Consider the following 17,852-nt stretch of genomic DNA (forward strand, 5'->3'; position numbering starts at 1 on the left):
TGTAGAATAGGAAGCACACTGAAAAATCACAGCTCCTTTGTTCCGCTAGCATGATTTTGTTATGCAAGATTGAAATATAAGAGTAGACTGCATTAATGGCTGAATGATAATGTGATATCTATTATTTTCTTTATGTTTTTTTTTTCCTTGCTCCACATTTTGGTTTTCTTAAGTTTTGGCTTTGGAGACTTTAATCTACCAAACCTTAGCTTGATTCTAGGGTACTACAACATTTAGGTAAGTGGTAGTATGCTACCGGTTTGGATTGGTTCAGCCAAACCGGTGGTAAAAAAAAAGCCTCCCACAATCAGCTGAGAGCAGAAAGAAGAGAAAAGCACAGGATTGGAGATCCCACCCGCCCCTACGCTTTTCTCTTTATCCTCTCAGATGATTGGTGTTACAGGCCTCAGCTGGCATGTGGAAAGCTGCGCGCATGTGTTAGGTGCGCATGAGCGATCACCAAACCAGTAGTGGAATAGGTAGGATCCCACTGCTGGTTTAGTTCTGTCATACTTGACTTTGTAAAGCAAAGGAGCCTTCTTAAATTATGTTCAAGTACTAAAACAAGTATATTTTATCTAAACATTTCTAGGACAAGTAATCCAAATGGTTATTTTCCATTGTAAGAAAAAGTCTTACCACTATAGAGTTTCCAGCGGTTAATCCGGTGCTCTCTAGCACTGGATCATGAATTGCTCAATGTGTTTTTTAATATTCTTTTTTCCCCTTCAAAGTAGCAAAGGTTTTTGAAATCTGGACAAGAGCCTGGAATATTTTACTGAATATTGTCCTAGCTCTGTAATTCAAAGAGTAATGTTAGAACATATTCAGGTCAGGGCAAATTTTATAAAACAAAATGTAAATTCGGGGCACGTTTAAAAAGTAGGGGGGAGGGAAGGATCCGACATCTATTATTGGATGCCAGCATTTCCTGATTGATCGTTTATAGGAGGGGAAAAAGCTTGTCTCAAAAGCTATAGCTGAAAAGGCAGGAAGGTTCAAATTTCCTCTGCCTCTGAGGCGATTATTCCAAATAAGGCTAAATATACCCTCCATCCAGAAACTAGAGAGCATCACTAAATGCCTGGAGGTTGAAAAGTTGGAAAATAGGAACAGAGGAGAAATACAGTCAGCCCTGCCCTTGAAGAATATGACATCAGAGAAAGAGACCAGGATTTGACTGCAGTAACTATGAGAGGGATCTTGGAGTCTTAGTGGACAACCAGCTAAATATGAGCCAGCAGTGTGCAGCGGCAGCCAAAAAAGCCAATGCAATCCTAAACTGCATTAACAGTGGGATACAATCAAGATCAATTGAGGTACTAATACCACTCTATAAAGCCTTAATAAGACCACACTTACAGTAAGTGTAAAGTACTTTCGGTCTGACCTAAGCATAGTACATAAAATTATCTGCTACAATGTCCTACCTGTCAATGACTACTTCAGCTTCAACCACAACAACACACACATGAGTACGCAATAGATACAAACTTAAGGTAAATCGCTCCAAACTCAATTGCAGAAAATACAACTTCAGCAATAGAGTTGTCAATGCCTGGAATGCACTATCTGACTCTGTGGTCTCTTCCCCAAACCCTCAAAACTTTAACTTTAGACTGTCTACTGTTGATGTCGCCCCATTCCCAATAGTAAAGGACGTGCATAAGAGCACCAACATGCCTACCGTCCCTGTCCTAATGTCCCCAATTATTCGCACCCATTTCATGCATTTTTAATCATGTTTCGATTATATCTGTTATCTAAAACATGCTTGACAAAATAAATAAATAAAGAAAAGAAAAGAAATAAATAAAATACTGCATCCAATTTTGGTCACCACACTATAAAGATGTTGATACTCTAGAAAAAGTGCAGAGAAGAGCAACCAGGATGATTAAGGGGACTGGAGACTAAAACATATGAAGAACGGTTACAGGAACTGGGCTTGGCTAGTCTAGTGAAGAGAAGGACCAGGGGAGACATGATAGCAGTCTTCCAATATTTGAGGGGCTGCCACAGAGAGGAAGGGGTCAAGCTATTTTCTAAAGCACCGGAAGGCCAGACAAGGAATAATGGATGGAAACTGAACAAGGAGAGATTCAACCTGGAAATAAGGAGAAACTTTCTGACAGTGAGAACAATCAACCAATGGAACAGAAATTGCCCTTGGAAGTTGTGGGAGCTTCATCACTTGAGACTTTCAAGAAGAGATTGGACTGCCATTTGTAAGAAACGGTGTAGGGTCTCCTGCTTGGGGGTGGAGGATTGGACTAGATGACCTACAAGGTCCCTTCCAATTCTGTTACTCTATAAATTAATTAACTGTCAGATTGACTGAAGGAAAGATAATATACCTTCTGCAGCAATTGAAGAACTTCCTTGGTATCATTTCTTCAAGCACTTCCCTTTGTAAACATCTGCTAAGGAGAAGTGTTAAGGGTCCAGCTGTTTGCAGCTGTAAATCTTTGAAAAAAACATTTATACAACTGGAGGGCAAAATTTATATTCACCGCTTGTATTCCCCTCCATGTTCATTTTCTACTTAAAACTGTCTGCTTCCCTAACCAAGAGAAATCCAGTGGGGTTTTTAAATTTATTTTTATTTATTTATTTATTTGATTTGTCAATCGCTTACAAGATAATAGGTATAAGTATATACATAGTTATGAATACATGAAATGGGTACACATAAGAAAAATAAAACAAACAATCATTTGAATCAGTAGAAATCTTAGTCTTACGAGGCCACAAAACTGCAGCTGCAGAGATCTCCGTGAAGATTTGCAAGGAGGAAAAGGAAAAACTATGTTGTAAGTTTAGTTTATTCCAAGTCTTGACATTTGAATATTCAGAAATCCAGCAGGGTAGGTCAAATTTAGCAGCGGGAGGGGCGGATCTTGAATGCTGAGCTGCTTTCTATCACTCCCTCCCTCAGCTTAAGCAAATAAAAAAACAAGGCAGGGGAAGAAATTTCTCTAGCACAAATTTAAGCTGTTCTTGACTCTGAATTTTTGATTTCTGCCTGATACTTAGCTATTAAATAAGATAGTTGAATGTCCTCTGCAAATGAAATATAATTGCCCACAGATTAAATATCTGGGCATCCAGTCATAGGATTAGTTTCCCGCACCAAGATTATATTTTTGAGCATAGAGAGGAGGTTGAACTCCTGTAGACTAAAATTCACATCTCTTGTGGGCAACATGGTTGATGAAGGATACTTGGCAAAGAAACATACATAGCAGCAAGCCTCCTGCTGGATCAGACAAAGGCCTGTCTAGTCCAGTCCAGCAGTGAATTAGTTGTTCCACAAAATGAGCCCATTTCTCCCAGCAGGTAGGCTATCCAGAAATATCAATCACTTCTAGTATTAGCCTAGTATTATCCTGTCGTTTGAAGTAATAGTCACTGATTCACTCATTTCCCAATCATTTCCATTGTCCTTTTTTAAAACAAACTACAGATAGTTCTTGATTTAAAACCATTCATGTAGTGACCATTCAAAGATATAACAGTGCTGAAAAAAGTGACTTATGACCGGTCCTCACACATATGACCTGATGGCATAATTATAATTTTGGTGCCTGGCAAGTGGCATGTATGATGGATGCAAAATTCCAGGGTTACATCTCTCTCTCTCTCTCTCTCTCTCTCTCTCTCTCTCTCTCTCTCTCTCTATATATATATATATATATATATATATATATATATATATATATATATATATATATATATATATATATATATATATATACATACACACACACACACACACACACACACACAGAGAGAGAGAGAGGGAGAGAAATACCACTCACGCATCTTGAAATTTGGCACGTATGTTCTTCTTGGCTTCTAGGTGCTCACTAAAAAAGGATTTTCTGAAATGACCATCAGAGCATTAGTATTTCCTATATTATTATTAACACGCTCTGATGCTAAGGAGTTCTACTCCCTCTCCCCCCAAAAAATATGTTCCAAATGCAAAACACAAGCAGAGGAGAGGAGTTTCAGTTTTAGTTTCACAGCACCAAGCAGCTTTAGTACAGAACAGTTGAGCTAAGCCACGTCCAGACTCCTTGCTCTCTCCTTCTTGCTCACACCGGAAATACTGTTTCACTTTCCAAATAGACCTCAACTCTCTCTCACACACTGACAAGACGCTAGCCAGATGAATACCTATGAATGCTGGTAGGCAGAGGCAGAATTTTTTTCCCCTTAAGTGACTGTAATGGTTACTTAGCAATCATCACAAAAAAAGTTGTAAAACTGGATGCAACTTACTTTAGTAACTGTCTCATTAGCAACAGACATTCTGGTCCCAATTTTGGTTGTAAGTCAAGGAGTACCTGTACACATTGGCAGCTCTCATCATGGCCATACCTGGCTTAAAAGGCTCTTAACAGTTCACTATCTTAAGTCCTAAATTGTAGAAAGAATAAGAGACTATCGTGTTGCAGATGAAAGTTTGAATTTTGATGATGAATTTCTGTAATGTGATTTTGGAGACCACAAAAATAGAAGATTCAACTAAAAAGGTGGCAATAGTCTATATATGTTTTGATGCCAAATATATAACATAACTTACAGCTCTATTAATATCTTTGATGGGTAAGAATCTATCTGAAAAGGAATGTAACATTTTGTTATAACCCAGAAATATTACTTCTTGTGCTCCTGAATAATTACTATCCCATCCAGAATATAGGACACACTTCTAAACTCCAGGGCTTCTGGTCTCAGAAATTAGTTACATTCAATAGCTCAAACATTTTATACATTCTTCGCAGCCTACTTTTTTGTTCTTTGTTTTTTAATAACATCTTGTCTGTTGAAGTGTTCTGAGATGCTTGAAAACCTACTTGTACTTTTATACCTTGTGATTGGTAATATAGATCAGTGGTCCCCAACCTTTTTTGTACCACGGACTGGTATGATCCACGGACCGGTACCGACATCAGCACGCACGACCAAGGCAAGGCGAGCCGAGCTACCGGCCAGCCAGCGGTCCCCCGCTTCTCCCCGCCACCTTCAACTCCTCCTTTGTACCTTCTCGCAGTCAATGGGCTTTTCGGGCTCTTTCTTAATCTCCTCCTGAGTAACGCGAGACTCCACCTCCATCGGGACGACTCTTCGTTTGAAGCTGCCCCCCCCTTCGACAAAACTAAGGTGCGAGGATTCCTTCAGCACCCAAACGCCGCTTTCCAACCGACGACCGACAAGCTCACCCGGAAGCACTTTCTCAAGCGCCGTCGAAACAAGATGGCGGCATCCAAGCAAAATAGGCAGCCCGGTACAAAATGATCCATGGACCGGTCCCGGTCTGGGGCCCGGTGGTTGGGGACCACTGATATAGATAGCATTCTATTGTGCACAGTAGGAGTTATCTACAAGTAGAAGTATATTTCTTGAACTGTGGATGCCTCTTGAAAAATCTTCTGAGAATACTGTGAACAGCCATGAAAACAAGACAATGGATCATTGAACAAATCAACCAAAGACTGAGCTCTCTAGAGAAGGTTTCAATGCTAAGTTAAAAGGAGAGAGAAGGAGGGGATGACTAACAGCAAAGCACTGTCCGAAGAGCTGAAGTACCAAGAACAGAACATTATGGAGAAAATATATCTGTTTGGTAATTAGGAGCGGAAAACTACTTAATGGCACATAATCTATCAGTTATTGGTCTGCCTAGCTCATTTCAAGTTTGAAACAAACTCTTAAAACTTTTGAAAACGCTACTTTCCAGCTTTGCCATCTGAAAGAAGTAATAAGTAACTGCAAGTAACTAGAACTGAGATGTTGCACTTTAAATAACCACAGGCTATGACTGCTTCATCCTTTTTTGTGTTGTGGGGAGTCTTGAACATCCAAGAGGTGACAATATAGGTTGTTTGAGCACCTACCCATGTGATAATCCCTTGATAATACTGTTGATTGTCTTGATTAAAGAACAGAAAGCCAGCTTTTCATAATCATGGATTTTTTCACATGTAAAGGACCTCTGTATGATATAAACTCATTTCAAATTGTATCCATGATGTGGAAATATTATTTGCCAGGAAGAATTTCGCAGGCTATATCTTGCCTAAACCTGAATTCACTGCCAGCATGTTTTTTTTTTTTTAAAAAAAAGGTCAATTAATTTACCAGACACAATTTCTGCCTTGATTTCATTCTGGTCTTTCTACAAAAGCAATAATTCCATGCAAAAGACTAAAGGAAAGAAATGGTCCTGCCAAAAGATTTTGCGAAAGCTGGATGCACTTATCCAATTATCCTGAAATGCTAAGCAAGATGCATTCTTTTGGATGCCTCCCTCGAGTGGGCAGGATTTGCTAGGCAATATTCCTCTGGATTGCTAATCTTGCCTACAACTTTTGCTGCAGCATGGGTGAATATGGATCTGTGAAATGATACACGCCTTTATAGGAATCCTTACTTGAGCATCTAACAGAAGATTGGCATCTTTTCTTGAAAGTAACATTTTATTGTTATTTTATGGGACCCAGACCTCTTTTCAAGTTATTTTGAAACGATATGTTGCACGAGTCAAAAAGAGGGTCTGTGAAAATATCTATAGACCCATCACATCCTAGACATAAGTTGTTTCAACTTCTATCCTCAAAACGACATTATAGAGCACTGCACACCAGAACAACTAGTCACAAGGACTGTTTTTCCCCCGCATGCCATCACTCTGCTAAACAACTAATTCCCACAACACTGTCGAACTGTTTACTAAGACTTTTACTATTATTCTTCTCATCCTTCCTATTACCTAGCTCGTTTTCTACTTATGACTATAAATTTGTGGCTTGTATCTTTACAATTTATATTGTTTATTTAGTCTCCAAGTATGATTTTGCTTATCCTATGACTATCACTAAGTGTTGCATCTTATGATTCTTGACGAATGTATTTTTTATGTACACCGAGAGCTTATGCACCGAAGACAAATTCCTTGTGTGTCCAATCACACTTGGCCAATAAAGAGTTCTTATTCTTATCCATTGCTTTTCATTCATTGCTAAACAAATAATTCCCTCAACACTGTCCAACTATTTACAAAATATGCACTACTATTACTCTTAACCCCACTCCTTATCACCCATCCCCTCCCACTTGTAACTGTATGACTGTAACTTTGTCGCTTGTATACTCACGATTTATACTGACTGTTTCCTAGTATGATTTGATTGCTTATTGTACCCTATGACTATTATTGAGTGTTGTACCTTATGATTCTCGACTCTTGACTAATGTATCTTTTATGTACACTGAGAGCATTTGCACCAAGACCAATTTCTCGTGTCCAATCACGCTTGGCCAATAAAGAATTCTATTCTATTCTATTCTATTCTATTCTATTCTATTCTATTCTATTCTATTCTATTCTATTCTGTTCTGTTCTGTTCTGTTCTACTCTACTCTACTCTACTCTACTCTACTCTTATTCTTATTCTATTCTAAAGGGTATGTATTTGTGTAGTTTTTCACTGTACTGTATATTAAGTTTCAATTCATCATCTCAAGTCCGAAGGCCATGCATTTACTTCTGTGACCATTTACACTGGCTGTAGGTAATGTAAGGCAGTCCGAAAAGCAAAGAGAGGGTTGAAGAAAAGTTGCTTGCACAGCCCCCCCAACCCTAACAACTTTCCCCCCTCTTTTTGTCTCTCCATTCAAGTGCACCTCTCAGGAGAACTTGTAGGGGGTGCACTTCCACAACCTTCAGCTTTTGGCGGCCGCCTGGCCAATTTCACCCATCAGTGAGGAATAGGTGAAGAAAGGAGAAACTCACCATCTCGCCGCCGGTTCGAGGCGCGCAAGGCTCTGATCGACCCGCTCTGGCTGCTGGCGGCGGATCCCTGCTGCTGGGGGCAAAAAGTGGCCCAGGCTACCACGTAAAGGAAGAACGGCGCCAGCATTTGCATCGCGGAGATGGTGGTGGTGGTGGTGGAAGTCTTTAAAAAAGACTTTAAAAAAAAAAAGAATCAAAGGCGACCGCCAATCTTCTTGCAAAGGGAGAGTTTGGTCCACAGTCCCTTTTCAAGCCAGCGAAACCCCCGCTTTCTCCCTTTGCCCGTTCGCTCCGAAGTCGAGAAAAACTTTTGAAAGAAGAAGAAGAAAAGGTGGAGGGGTGGGGTGGGGGTGGGGAGATTGTAGCCGGAACGGCTGCAGAGCTAAAGCGATGGGAAGATCCTCCTTTTGCCGACTTGGGACAAAAGCGGAGACTCGGAGAGCTTTTCCCCCCGCTCTACCTCTCGCGTCTCCCGGCCGCCAACCGGCCGCTCAGGCAAGAAAAAAAGGAGGGGAGTTGCCCTCACACGCGCACTGCGGTGTGTTTATGTGTGGGGCGGGAGGTGGGGGCGGGTTGGGGGGGAAGAAGAGAAGGTTGGCGAGCGAGCCGAAGGCTACAACGCCCCCCTCGCCCTCTACCGTTGCCGAGCTGAGCTGCCCTGCCCTGCCCTTCTGGGACTGGCCGACCGGAGGGCTGTTTTCCAGGTCTCTCGCGAAGTTGGCAGGAGAGCGTTCAGAATTGGGGTCTCTACAATTCCGGGGTGCTGGGTCGGCTTCAATGGGTCAGGAGCGCTTTGGCAGCCTTTTTTTTTGGGGGGGTCTTCTCTATTTGCTTTGGGAAGGAAAACGCGCCGATTATTATTATTATTATTATTATTATTATTATTATTATTATTATTATTATTATTATTATTATTATTATTATTATTATTATTATTATTATTATTATTATTATTATTGTTATTATTATTATTATTGTTGTTGTTGTTATTATTATTATTGTTATTATTGTTATTATTGTTATTATTGTTATTATTATTATCATCATCATTATCATTATCATTATTATTTGACTCCGAAGGAGGCGTGGTGGTCCGGGATTGGTGCTGCGCAGAGTGGGTGAAGGGGGCCGAGAGAGAAGGAAAGAAAGGATCGCCTCTGGAGAGCAACCTTGTGCCCACCGATCGCCTCCTGCCGTGCGAGGCCAGCGAGAAACTTAGAGGGACGCAAGGAAGATGGAGCAGTTAAAGTTGAGTCTCCAAGGTCCTAGCGATGGAGCTTGAGCGCCAGAATTGGAGGGGGGAAAAAAACCTCAGACACCTGGTCCAACGCCCACATCCCAAACTGATGCTTGTCCTTCTTCATCACTCCCCATTGCTCCAAAGCAAAGTGGGGTTTGGGGGAAGCATCTTCTGTTCTCCAAGGCTGGCACTTGGCTTTGATCCACTGGCCTTGAATTCTAGGGATAGCCCAGATTTGAGCTGCTTGGGACCTCCTGATTCTGTAAATAGGATAGGCTACCACAGAGGAGATAACCAGCCTACAGATTCAGGAGCGGAAGAGAAATTTAAGGCCCCTTTCCCAGGTGGTTCCTAGGTTGCCATTTCCCCTTCCTGCCTGAAGCTTATGAGTTGGTGGCACTTAGAAGAACAAGTGACTAATACTTCCTTGCCTTCATCCCTCTGGATGCATAGTAGCAGCTTGATATCCTCAAAATATTTGGCCCCCATAGGCCTTAGCCACCAGGGACAATGGCAAGGGATTTGTGGAGGCTGGGTATTGGAGGCTCATATCTTTTTCTCTGAGGAGAACAAGTTTTGAAGAAGGAGATGCCAGCACCTCTGCTCTCTTGTTTCCTCCTTGGAGGATTTGACACAGATCTCTTCTGAGTTCTGGAGTATTGAGTAGATTACAGTCTAAAATAGATTAGAACCTAAAATTCAGAATAGATTAAAGCCTCAGTGGTGCAGTGGTTAGAGTGCAGCACTGTGGGCTGCTTCTGCTGACTGTCCTCTGCCTGCAATTTGGCGGTTCAAATCCCACCAGGCTCAAGGTTGACTCAGCCTTCCATCCTTCTGAGGTGGGTAAAACGAGGACCCAGATTGTTGTGGGCAATAGGCTGACTCTGTTAATTGCTTAGGGAGGGCTGTAAAGCGGTATATAAGTCTAAGTGCTAGTGCTAAAAGCTGCTTCATTGAGGTTTACAAAATGGACACAGGTACACAAAGCAGACATTGCTTCTGTTGGTACAGTTATGCTGAGATTTAGGCCAGGCCCAATGATTGATCAGGGGCCACTTCTTAAACAGCAGTTTGCACGAACTGGCTTGTGCCAACTCCCATATAGCATTTGGAGACAGTCCTCTTGGGTGTGGGCTTGGACTTGTGCCACCAATCTTGCCCTGTCTGGCGAGAGGACTGTCTGACAAGGCTGACCTGACCACAGGGTGAACTGAGGCAGCTGCCTCTTGTGCACGACGAGGGAGTGGCAACACCAAGGCCAGACTGTTTCCTGCTGGTGCATTCATACACTTTTTACCTCAGAGGCCCAGAGATGCAAGAAGAAGAGCATAGGAGACAACAGACATGGAAGAGAGCAGAGGAGAAAAACAGAAAGCAGCAAGAGTTGCAAAGTGAGCAGAGAGAAGGAAGAACTCAGTGGTGCTTCTCTACCATCCCTTGAATATGGAGAAGGGATGGGGAGCATTCAGATCTGAAGGAAACAAGTTCAAATCCTCTGTGCTCTACCTCAGAGGTCCCCAAACATGGCAACTTTAAGACTTTGTTGAAGTCCATAAGTCTTAAAGTTGCCAAGTTTGGAGACCTCTGCTCTACCTGTTAGTGGTCACTCTGGATCTAACGTACCTTTGCTCACCTGAGATACAAACATTACACATAATAAGGGCTGTGAACACCATCTTGAGGGACTTCTTGCTTTCTGCTGCTTCTCTGAATGCAACTAAGGGAGAATAGGCAGTGATTCTTAAGGTTCTTCAGAACTTAATGGCTTCCCTCATTCAGGTCTTGGTTATTTGTCTCCTCAGTTTAGTGTTCAGAGCCATTGTACAGAATACCAGTCGCCTAAGAGTACAGGAAGGAAATGCCCATTTGGGGCAGCCTTTAGAGAAAAAAAAGAAAGGAAGGAAGGAAGTTATTTTCTTCCTAAGCAGGAAGGAGCTGCCTTGAGATACAATAACACAAATATGCACAATGAGCCTTCTATGCCCAATAAGGAAATGAATGATGAGGAGACATGTAATGTTCCAGGTAATTTGGCAGCTTCTGCAGTGCCCATAACTCAAATAGATTTATATCTATATCTTATTGTATACACATCCTTGAAGAAAATTGAAGACCACAGAAGAGAGTAGTAGAAATGCACAAAACAACAATTTTTATTTCTTAGTCCCAGATGATTCAAGATCTTGTAGGATATTTTTCAGCTGTATTGGCCACACAAAGTGAAAATGTTTTTGTTCTCTGAAGGGCAATGAAAATAAAACATTTTTATCCAACATTGTAGTGACAGGAAATCCCCCTGATAACTCATACTAACTCATAACTCAACCTGCCCCCCGAAACCAGAACGTTGCATACTGGTTTTATTGCTAACTCTACCAGTCTAATATTCCAGCCACACAGAGTTCCACAAGGATAAAGGATTAGAAAAATCTGGCAAGCAGTGAGAAAACAGCAACTCTCAGAAAGCATTCCTTTTCATAGAACAATAAGAGTTAAAAGGGACCTTGGAGATCTTCTAGTCCAACCCGTTGCTTGAGCGAGAGACCCTATATCATTTCAGACAAATGGTTGTTGAGTCTTTTTTTGAAAGCCTTCAGTGATGGAGCACTCACAACTTCTGAAGCAAGCTGTTCCATTGGTTAGTTTCTCTCACCGTTAGGAAATTTGTCCTTATTTCTAGGTTGCTTCTTTCCTTGGTTAGTTTCCAACCATTGTTTCTTGTTTGCCTTTTGGAGCTTTGGAAAATACATATATGAAAGAATTACTTGATATCAGCATTAAAGAGAGATGTTCTGAAAAGACTCACTGCCACTGTAAAAAAAAAAAAAATGCTTGCTACTAAAACCAGTCCTTTGTGACACTAAAATTCAGCTGTATATACTGAGCAATGGAGACATCCTTAAGTTTTGAGGTGAAGCTGACCTTGATGATGAACTCATGGGCATCTAATAAAAGCCACTGGCCAAGAAACAGGCATACTTGAATTGGAAAAACAATTCAAAATGAAATCATGCAGTTCCTGGCAATAACAGTCAAACAGATTATGATGGTAGATCTGAGCTCAGCAAAATGTCCCTCTGTTATTGTGAATTGCAAACCTGACCACAGCTGTATAGAAGAAAGAATGTTAATGGTTTATGTTTCAATTGCAAAAGAATGCCTTCACCTTCCCTGCAACAGTGACTGTCAAAAAATGTTTTTAAAGGATGTCATGCCACTGATGATATTTCAAGGAACTGGTATGACAAATATGCTCCTTAAAAACTTGAGTTCTTAATAGAGTTTAGAATTGCATGTGATGGTTACAAGAATATTGCCAATAAAAAAGAGGAGAAAGAACAGGGGAATGCAGATCCAAATCGAAGAGTTAAAACCTTGAGAATTAAACTCTCAACCTTTTGTCCTATACTGTTCTCAGGAAGAAGTTATTTGTTTTAAGTCAGGGAAACCAATCAATAGCTCTCCTGGAAGAAACCACAAGAATATCTGAAGAAACACCAAGAAAACCTAATCACAACCAACACCATAAAGCAGACACTTGGAAGGAGAGATGCCAAAAGAAGCAAGGGATTCTAGGGAGAAGGAAGTGAGGGAAGGCATAATAGGTTTTAAGGATACAATAATGCTGTAAAGCAGTAAAGAAATAAAGGATAAATAAAAGAGGAGATGTATCAATACAGGCAGTACAATTCTCAGTATTTGGGTAAAGAAGGAAAGGAAAGTGCATGGAGAATAAAGATCAAGAAATTCAGAAATCAAAGACTAATTATGGAAATAAAACTAGAATTAATACTAAGGAGGCAGAAATAATGTAAAGAATAGTAATGTGGAAATAGAACATAGCAAGGTAAATTGGGATGAGAATGAAAATATATAAAATACAATAGATTTAGAAAAAAAGCATACATAGAAATTCAAGCTAAGATATATACAGAGAAAGAGAGTTGGTTCCTAAAAGTACAAACAGGTAAGATCTAAAAATGTAAAAAGCGAGCTTTAAAAGGCACTTTTAAAGCTTCAGTCCTTAGCTAAATCAAAGGACTGGAAATGAAGAAAAGGAAGAGCTCATGATGGCTTCCACAATTCTCCTCCTCCAGGAATGTTGATTGATAGACCCAAACTCCTTGCTACATGTGAAGAAGACCTGCATGATGGATATCACTAACGACAATAGCACTAGCACTTAGACTCATATACCACTTCACAGTGCTTTACAGCCCCCTCTAAGCGGTTTACAGAGTCAGCATATTGCCCCCAACAATCTGAGTCCTCGTTTTACCCACCTTAGAAGGATGGAAGGCTGAGTCAGCCTTGAGCCTGGTGAGGTTTGAACTGCCAAATTGCAGTCAGCAAAAGTAGCCTGCAGGCTCATGTTAGCACATTATGAAATGTGCAATGTTAATAGTGAATTCTGTCACCAACTGAAGCCCTCTTCAAGATAAATTTCATTAGGATCAGTGTTTTGGCCCAAGTAAGAAGACATGAGGACTTAATTTGAGCAATCTATCACAGGCACCAAAATGTAGTGAGCCATCTAAGTGCTAGAGCCCACTGCAACTACATAGCCAAAAAGGCATTAAGAGTTGTTAACCTAATCCTACGTAGCTTTTTCTCTGGTAATATCACTACTAACCAGAGCATACAAAACATTTGCTAGACCAATACTCGAATACAGTTCATCAATCTGGAACCCACATTACATATCTGATATTAGCACAATTGAGAAAGTCCAGAAATATTTCACAAGAAGAGTTCTTCACTCCTGTACTCGTTGTAGAATACCTTATGCCACCAGACTTGAAATTCTAGAACTAGAAAACCTTGAATTACGCCGTCTTCGATCTGATTTAAGCATGGTATATAAAATCATACATTGCAATGTCCTACCTGTCAATGAATACTTCAGCTTCAACCATAACAACACAAGAGCACACAATAGATACAAACTCAAAGTTAACCGCACCAAACTTGATTGCAGGAAATACGACTTCAGCAATAGAGTGGTCAATGTCTGGAATACTCTACCCGACTCTGTAGTTTCTTCCCCAAATCCCAAAAACTTTAACCTTAGACTGTCTACTATTGACCTCACCCCTTTCCTAAGAGGTCTGTAGGGGCGTGCATAAAGCGCACCAACGTGCCTACCGTCCCTGTCCTATTGTTTCTCTTATTCTTCTTTTATTTTTCTTATATGTACCCATTTCATGTATTCACAACTATGTATACACTTATACTTATTATCTTGTAAACAATTGGCAAATCAAATAAAATAAATAAATAAATAAATAAAATAAAATAAATGGCTATCATCTGAAGATATCAGGTCTGGATCACAAATGTCTGGCATTAGAAAAAGCTTTTATCTTGCTTACCACCAAATAACTGTTACCAACCTTGACAAAAGAGACCCAGAAAGAGAGATGGTAATGGTTTCTCCTTGCATTGCCCAGTGTTGCCTTGGGAAGTAAGAGCCATTACTTCTAACAGCAATAGATTTGGCCCTACAAAGTTGAATGGAGCTTCCTTCCTTTCTTCTCTCATTTCAGATAGCTGAGTAAGGTAGCAGCCAGAGGTAGACTGTTTCTCAAGTAGGCAAGCAAACCAAATTGGACAGTCACAACTCTCTGTTTCATACATTATCTCATTCCAGTTATAGTGGTAGGCCCATCCCCATTTCTGAAGACAAAAGTGGCAGCAGGAAGATTTCTACCCAATAGTAATCGGTTCTACAGTGAAATAAACATGTCAGCACCATCCTAACTTGGAATGACCATTAAATTATTGGCCATAAGCCAAGGGCTATCTGATAAAATGGACACAATATACTGATGGAACAATGAGAAAATATAGTTGAAAGTATGTTATGTCAGGCGTAAACAAGGAGGCCCACATGTCAAGAACTGAGTTAGCTAATTTATTGCTCAATCGTACACACAGAAATAGTCTCAGGTTGATGGTTTGCCCCTGGGGAGGACTAGATAAGGTTCAATGCAGTGGTGGGTTTTCAAATTTTTTCCTACCAGTTCTATGAAAGTGCATGCTTTGCAGGGATCAAAGACCGTCCTCTGTATCAGTGCTGGTGAGCTGTTGTTTAGCTCAGCTGAGGCGCAGCAATCTACTCTGCCACACGAATCAGCTGAGCTAAAAAACAAGGGAATATAGGAGAGGTAATGGCGGGAGCGGGTGGGCAGGGTATTTGCCGGTTCTCCGAACTACTCAGAATTTCTGCTATCGGTATGCCAGAACCAGTCCAAACCAGCTGAATATCACCTCTGGATCAATGGCATTCAAAGAGAGTTGGACTTTGCCTTCTTGTGCCAGGTGGGACTCGAGACTAATTTCTCACTTGACTCCTCCCCCTGGTGTGGGAACTATGATTCTTTGTTCTTTGTGTACGTGCTAGGACAACAGAGCCTTCTGGTGGTTGGCTGCAACACGAAGCAAGGAGCAAGGACAAATTGTTGCCATTTCTTACCCAGAACTGTAGCAAACTTAAACTTTGCATCATTGTGTGCTTATGTGAATGATCAGTGCATTTTGGGTGATGTAATACGTTTGTGATAGGACGCTAACAAAAATTTCTACGTTAACAAAGATTGCTTCTAATAAAAGAGGGTTTCAGAGTTTGCTCTGAGCTCTCATCCCAAGACAACCCTGCGTTGTGTCTTCTTTTCGTGAGAGACCACCACAACTGGTGACCCCGACGTGATCCACTCAAAAGCGATACGTCTTTGGCATGCCCATTCTCATCGTCTGGAATAGACTTGGTGCACCCCATCCGCTTGAATCGCTGGCGACAACGGATCCCTCATGAGTATGGGTGGTAGATTCTCTAAGGAGCAGGCAGCTCACATTCAGGAAATCAGAGAATTGACCAAATGAAAATTTTTTACCTTTAAAAAGGGGGGCTCCCTTCATGCCCCCCTCACAAAAACCTCTATTGAGGAACTCCTAGAATACATTTGGCAACACTGCCCTTCTTATCCGGCTAAAGGCAGTATTAAAACTACAGTATGGAAGGAGATTGGAAAATACCTTCATGCAAGTCCTAGGGCCCCTTCGTCTATATTAATTGCTTGGAGGGTGGTTTTTGAGGCTCTCTCCTCTCTAGAGCAACCCCTACTTGGCCCCCTTTCTGGACCCCCTCCCTATGTGAATCCTGCTGTACAACTCTTGCCCCCCGCTGTGGCGCCTGTGTCTCTTAAACCGACTGCCCCCAGAGGCAAATGAAGTCGGTAAACCTCCCCCCCTTCTCCTGACCCCCCCTCACCCAATCCCTCTTCTTCTTCTCTTGCTCTCCCTTCTGTGCCTTCCTCTCCTGCCTTACCCCCTCCTATGGGTGCGGTTCATGCCGCCATCGCTGCGGGAGTTAGAACTGGCAAGTTAGATCACTCCGACTGCCCATCGGCGTTCCCGTTAGTTTATATGCAGAACGTGCAGGGACAAAACGTCCCACACTGGGAACCCATCCCTCTTAAATTAATCAAGGATATCAAACAAGCTGTACAAATGTATGGTATTCAGGCTCCATTTACGATGGGATTATTTACAATGATGGCTAATGCACATATAATGATCCCAACTGATTGGCATAGCCTTTTTCATATGACTCTAACAGGGACTCAATTTGTTGTATGGCGATCGGAGTTTCTCCATCATTGTCGCCTATTGGCAGCTCAAAATCCAAATTTTACCGCAAATGAACTGACAGAAGACGGTGCCTTTGCTGCTCCCACAGCTCAATATAATAGCCCTATTAATGCTCTTAACCTTTCTGCACAAGCCGCTCTGCTTGCTCTCTCTCACTTGGATGACCCTCATACCTCCGCACAATCTTTTGCAAAAATTCTACAAAATTCCAATGAACCCTATGCCGATTTTATTGAACGCCTCCAAACGGCCCTACAAAGGCAAATTACAAATGAGGCAGCTCGGGAAGGAATTCTTCTTAAATTGGCATATGAGAACGCTAATGCAGACTGTAAAACCTTGCTTACTCCCTTGATTAATTCTCCAGATGCCACTCTAGCCCAATTCCTACAAGCCTGCAGGGTGGTGGGAACACACCAATACACTTCCGAAATGATGGCTGCAGCTATCACCAGAGGTAATAAGCCATCTGGTAATTGTTACAATTGTGGGAAGCCCGGCCACTTTAAATCACAATGTCGAGCTCCCGGCGGGGGGGCAGTAAAGCCCTCCGCCAGTAGAGATGCTCGACCAAAAACAGTCTGCCCGAAATGTAAAAAAGGCTATCATTGGGCTAATCAATGTCGATCAAAAACTGAACCCTCGGGAAATGAGTAGAGGGGCCGGCAGCTAGCCCCTCTCCCAAGGCTGCCCATATACCATCCACTGTGTATGAATTATCAGTGGCAGAAGATTGCTCATATCCTTTCCCCATCTACCACTCTCTGTCAGCGCACAGCTTCCTCCTTCTGCCTCCTTCTCCTCCGATAAAACTGCTCTTATACAATCTCACCCTCATGCCCTCCTCAAAGGAATCTCTGTGGTTCCCGATCTGCTTTATTCTTCCTCAAAACTCTCAGCCATTAATCTTTCTGTGCTATCCACTCTTCCAATGAAGTTACAAAAGGGTGACGTCGTAGCAAAAATGATCATGGTACCGCAACTTCCCTCTGATGTGCTGATCACTAGATCTATCACCGAAACTAAGCCCACACTCTTGGCTTTAATCAAGGGTCGCCGCTTCACCGGTCTTCTGGATTCTGGTGTGGACGTCTCGGTGATACGCTCTGACGAGTGGACTACAGACTGGGAAACAGAGACCTCCCCAATGGTAAGAGG

The 17,852-nt window shown here is 41.7% G+C and overlaps 2 protein-coding genes across 3 annotated transcripts in view; one reads left to right on the forward strand and one right to left on the reverse strand.

The window, feature by feature from the left end:
- Window positions 1-8,478, reverse strand: part of PDGFD (platelet derived growth factor D) — a 186,523-nt gene extending 178,045 nt beyond the window's left edge. The window contains exon 1 of one of the 2 annotated variants that reach the window (XM_026675624.2): window positions 7,805-8,478. In XM_026675624.2, coding sequence (XP_026531409.1) covers window positions 7,805-7,937 — 133 coding nt within the window. In that variant the 5' untranslated portion in view covers window positions 7,938-8,478. The remainder of the gene's footprint in view (window positions 1-7,804) is intronic. The other variant, XM_026675623.2, reaches the window with a different exon arrangement.
- A 7,901-nt stretch (window positions 8,479-16,379) lies between these two features.
- On the forward strand, window positions 16,380-17,410 carry LOC148130377 (endogenous retrovirus group K member 8 Gag polyprotein-like). The gene has a single exon (XM_087967486.1). The coding sequence runs from the start codon at window positions 16,380-16,382 to the stop codon at window positions 17,349-17,351; it is 972 nt and encodes a 323-aa protein (XP_087823612.1). The 3' UTR covers window positions 17,352-17,410.
- The last annotated feature ends 442 nt before the right edge of the window (window positions 17,411-17,852 follow it).

Source organism: Notechis scutatus, chromosome 5, assembly GCF_049901735.1.
Source record: "Notechis scutatus isolate UNSWTSFEM ecotype Mainland chromosome 5, rNotScu1.2, whole genome shotgun sequence".
Classification (NCBI taxonomy): domain Eukaryota; kingdom Metazoa; phylum Chordata; class Lepidosauria; order Squamata; family Elapidae; genus Notechis; species Notechis scutatus.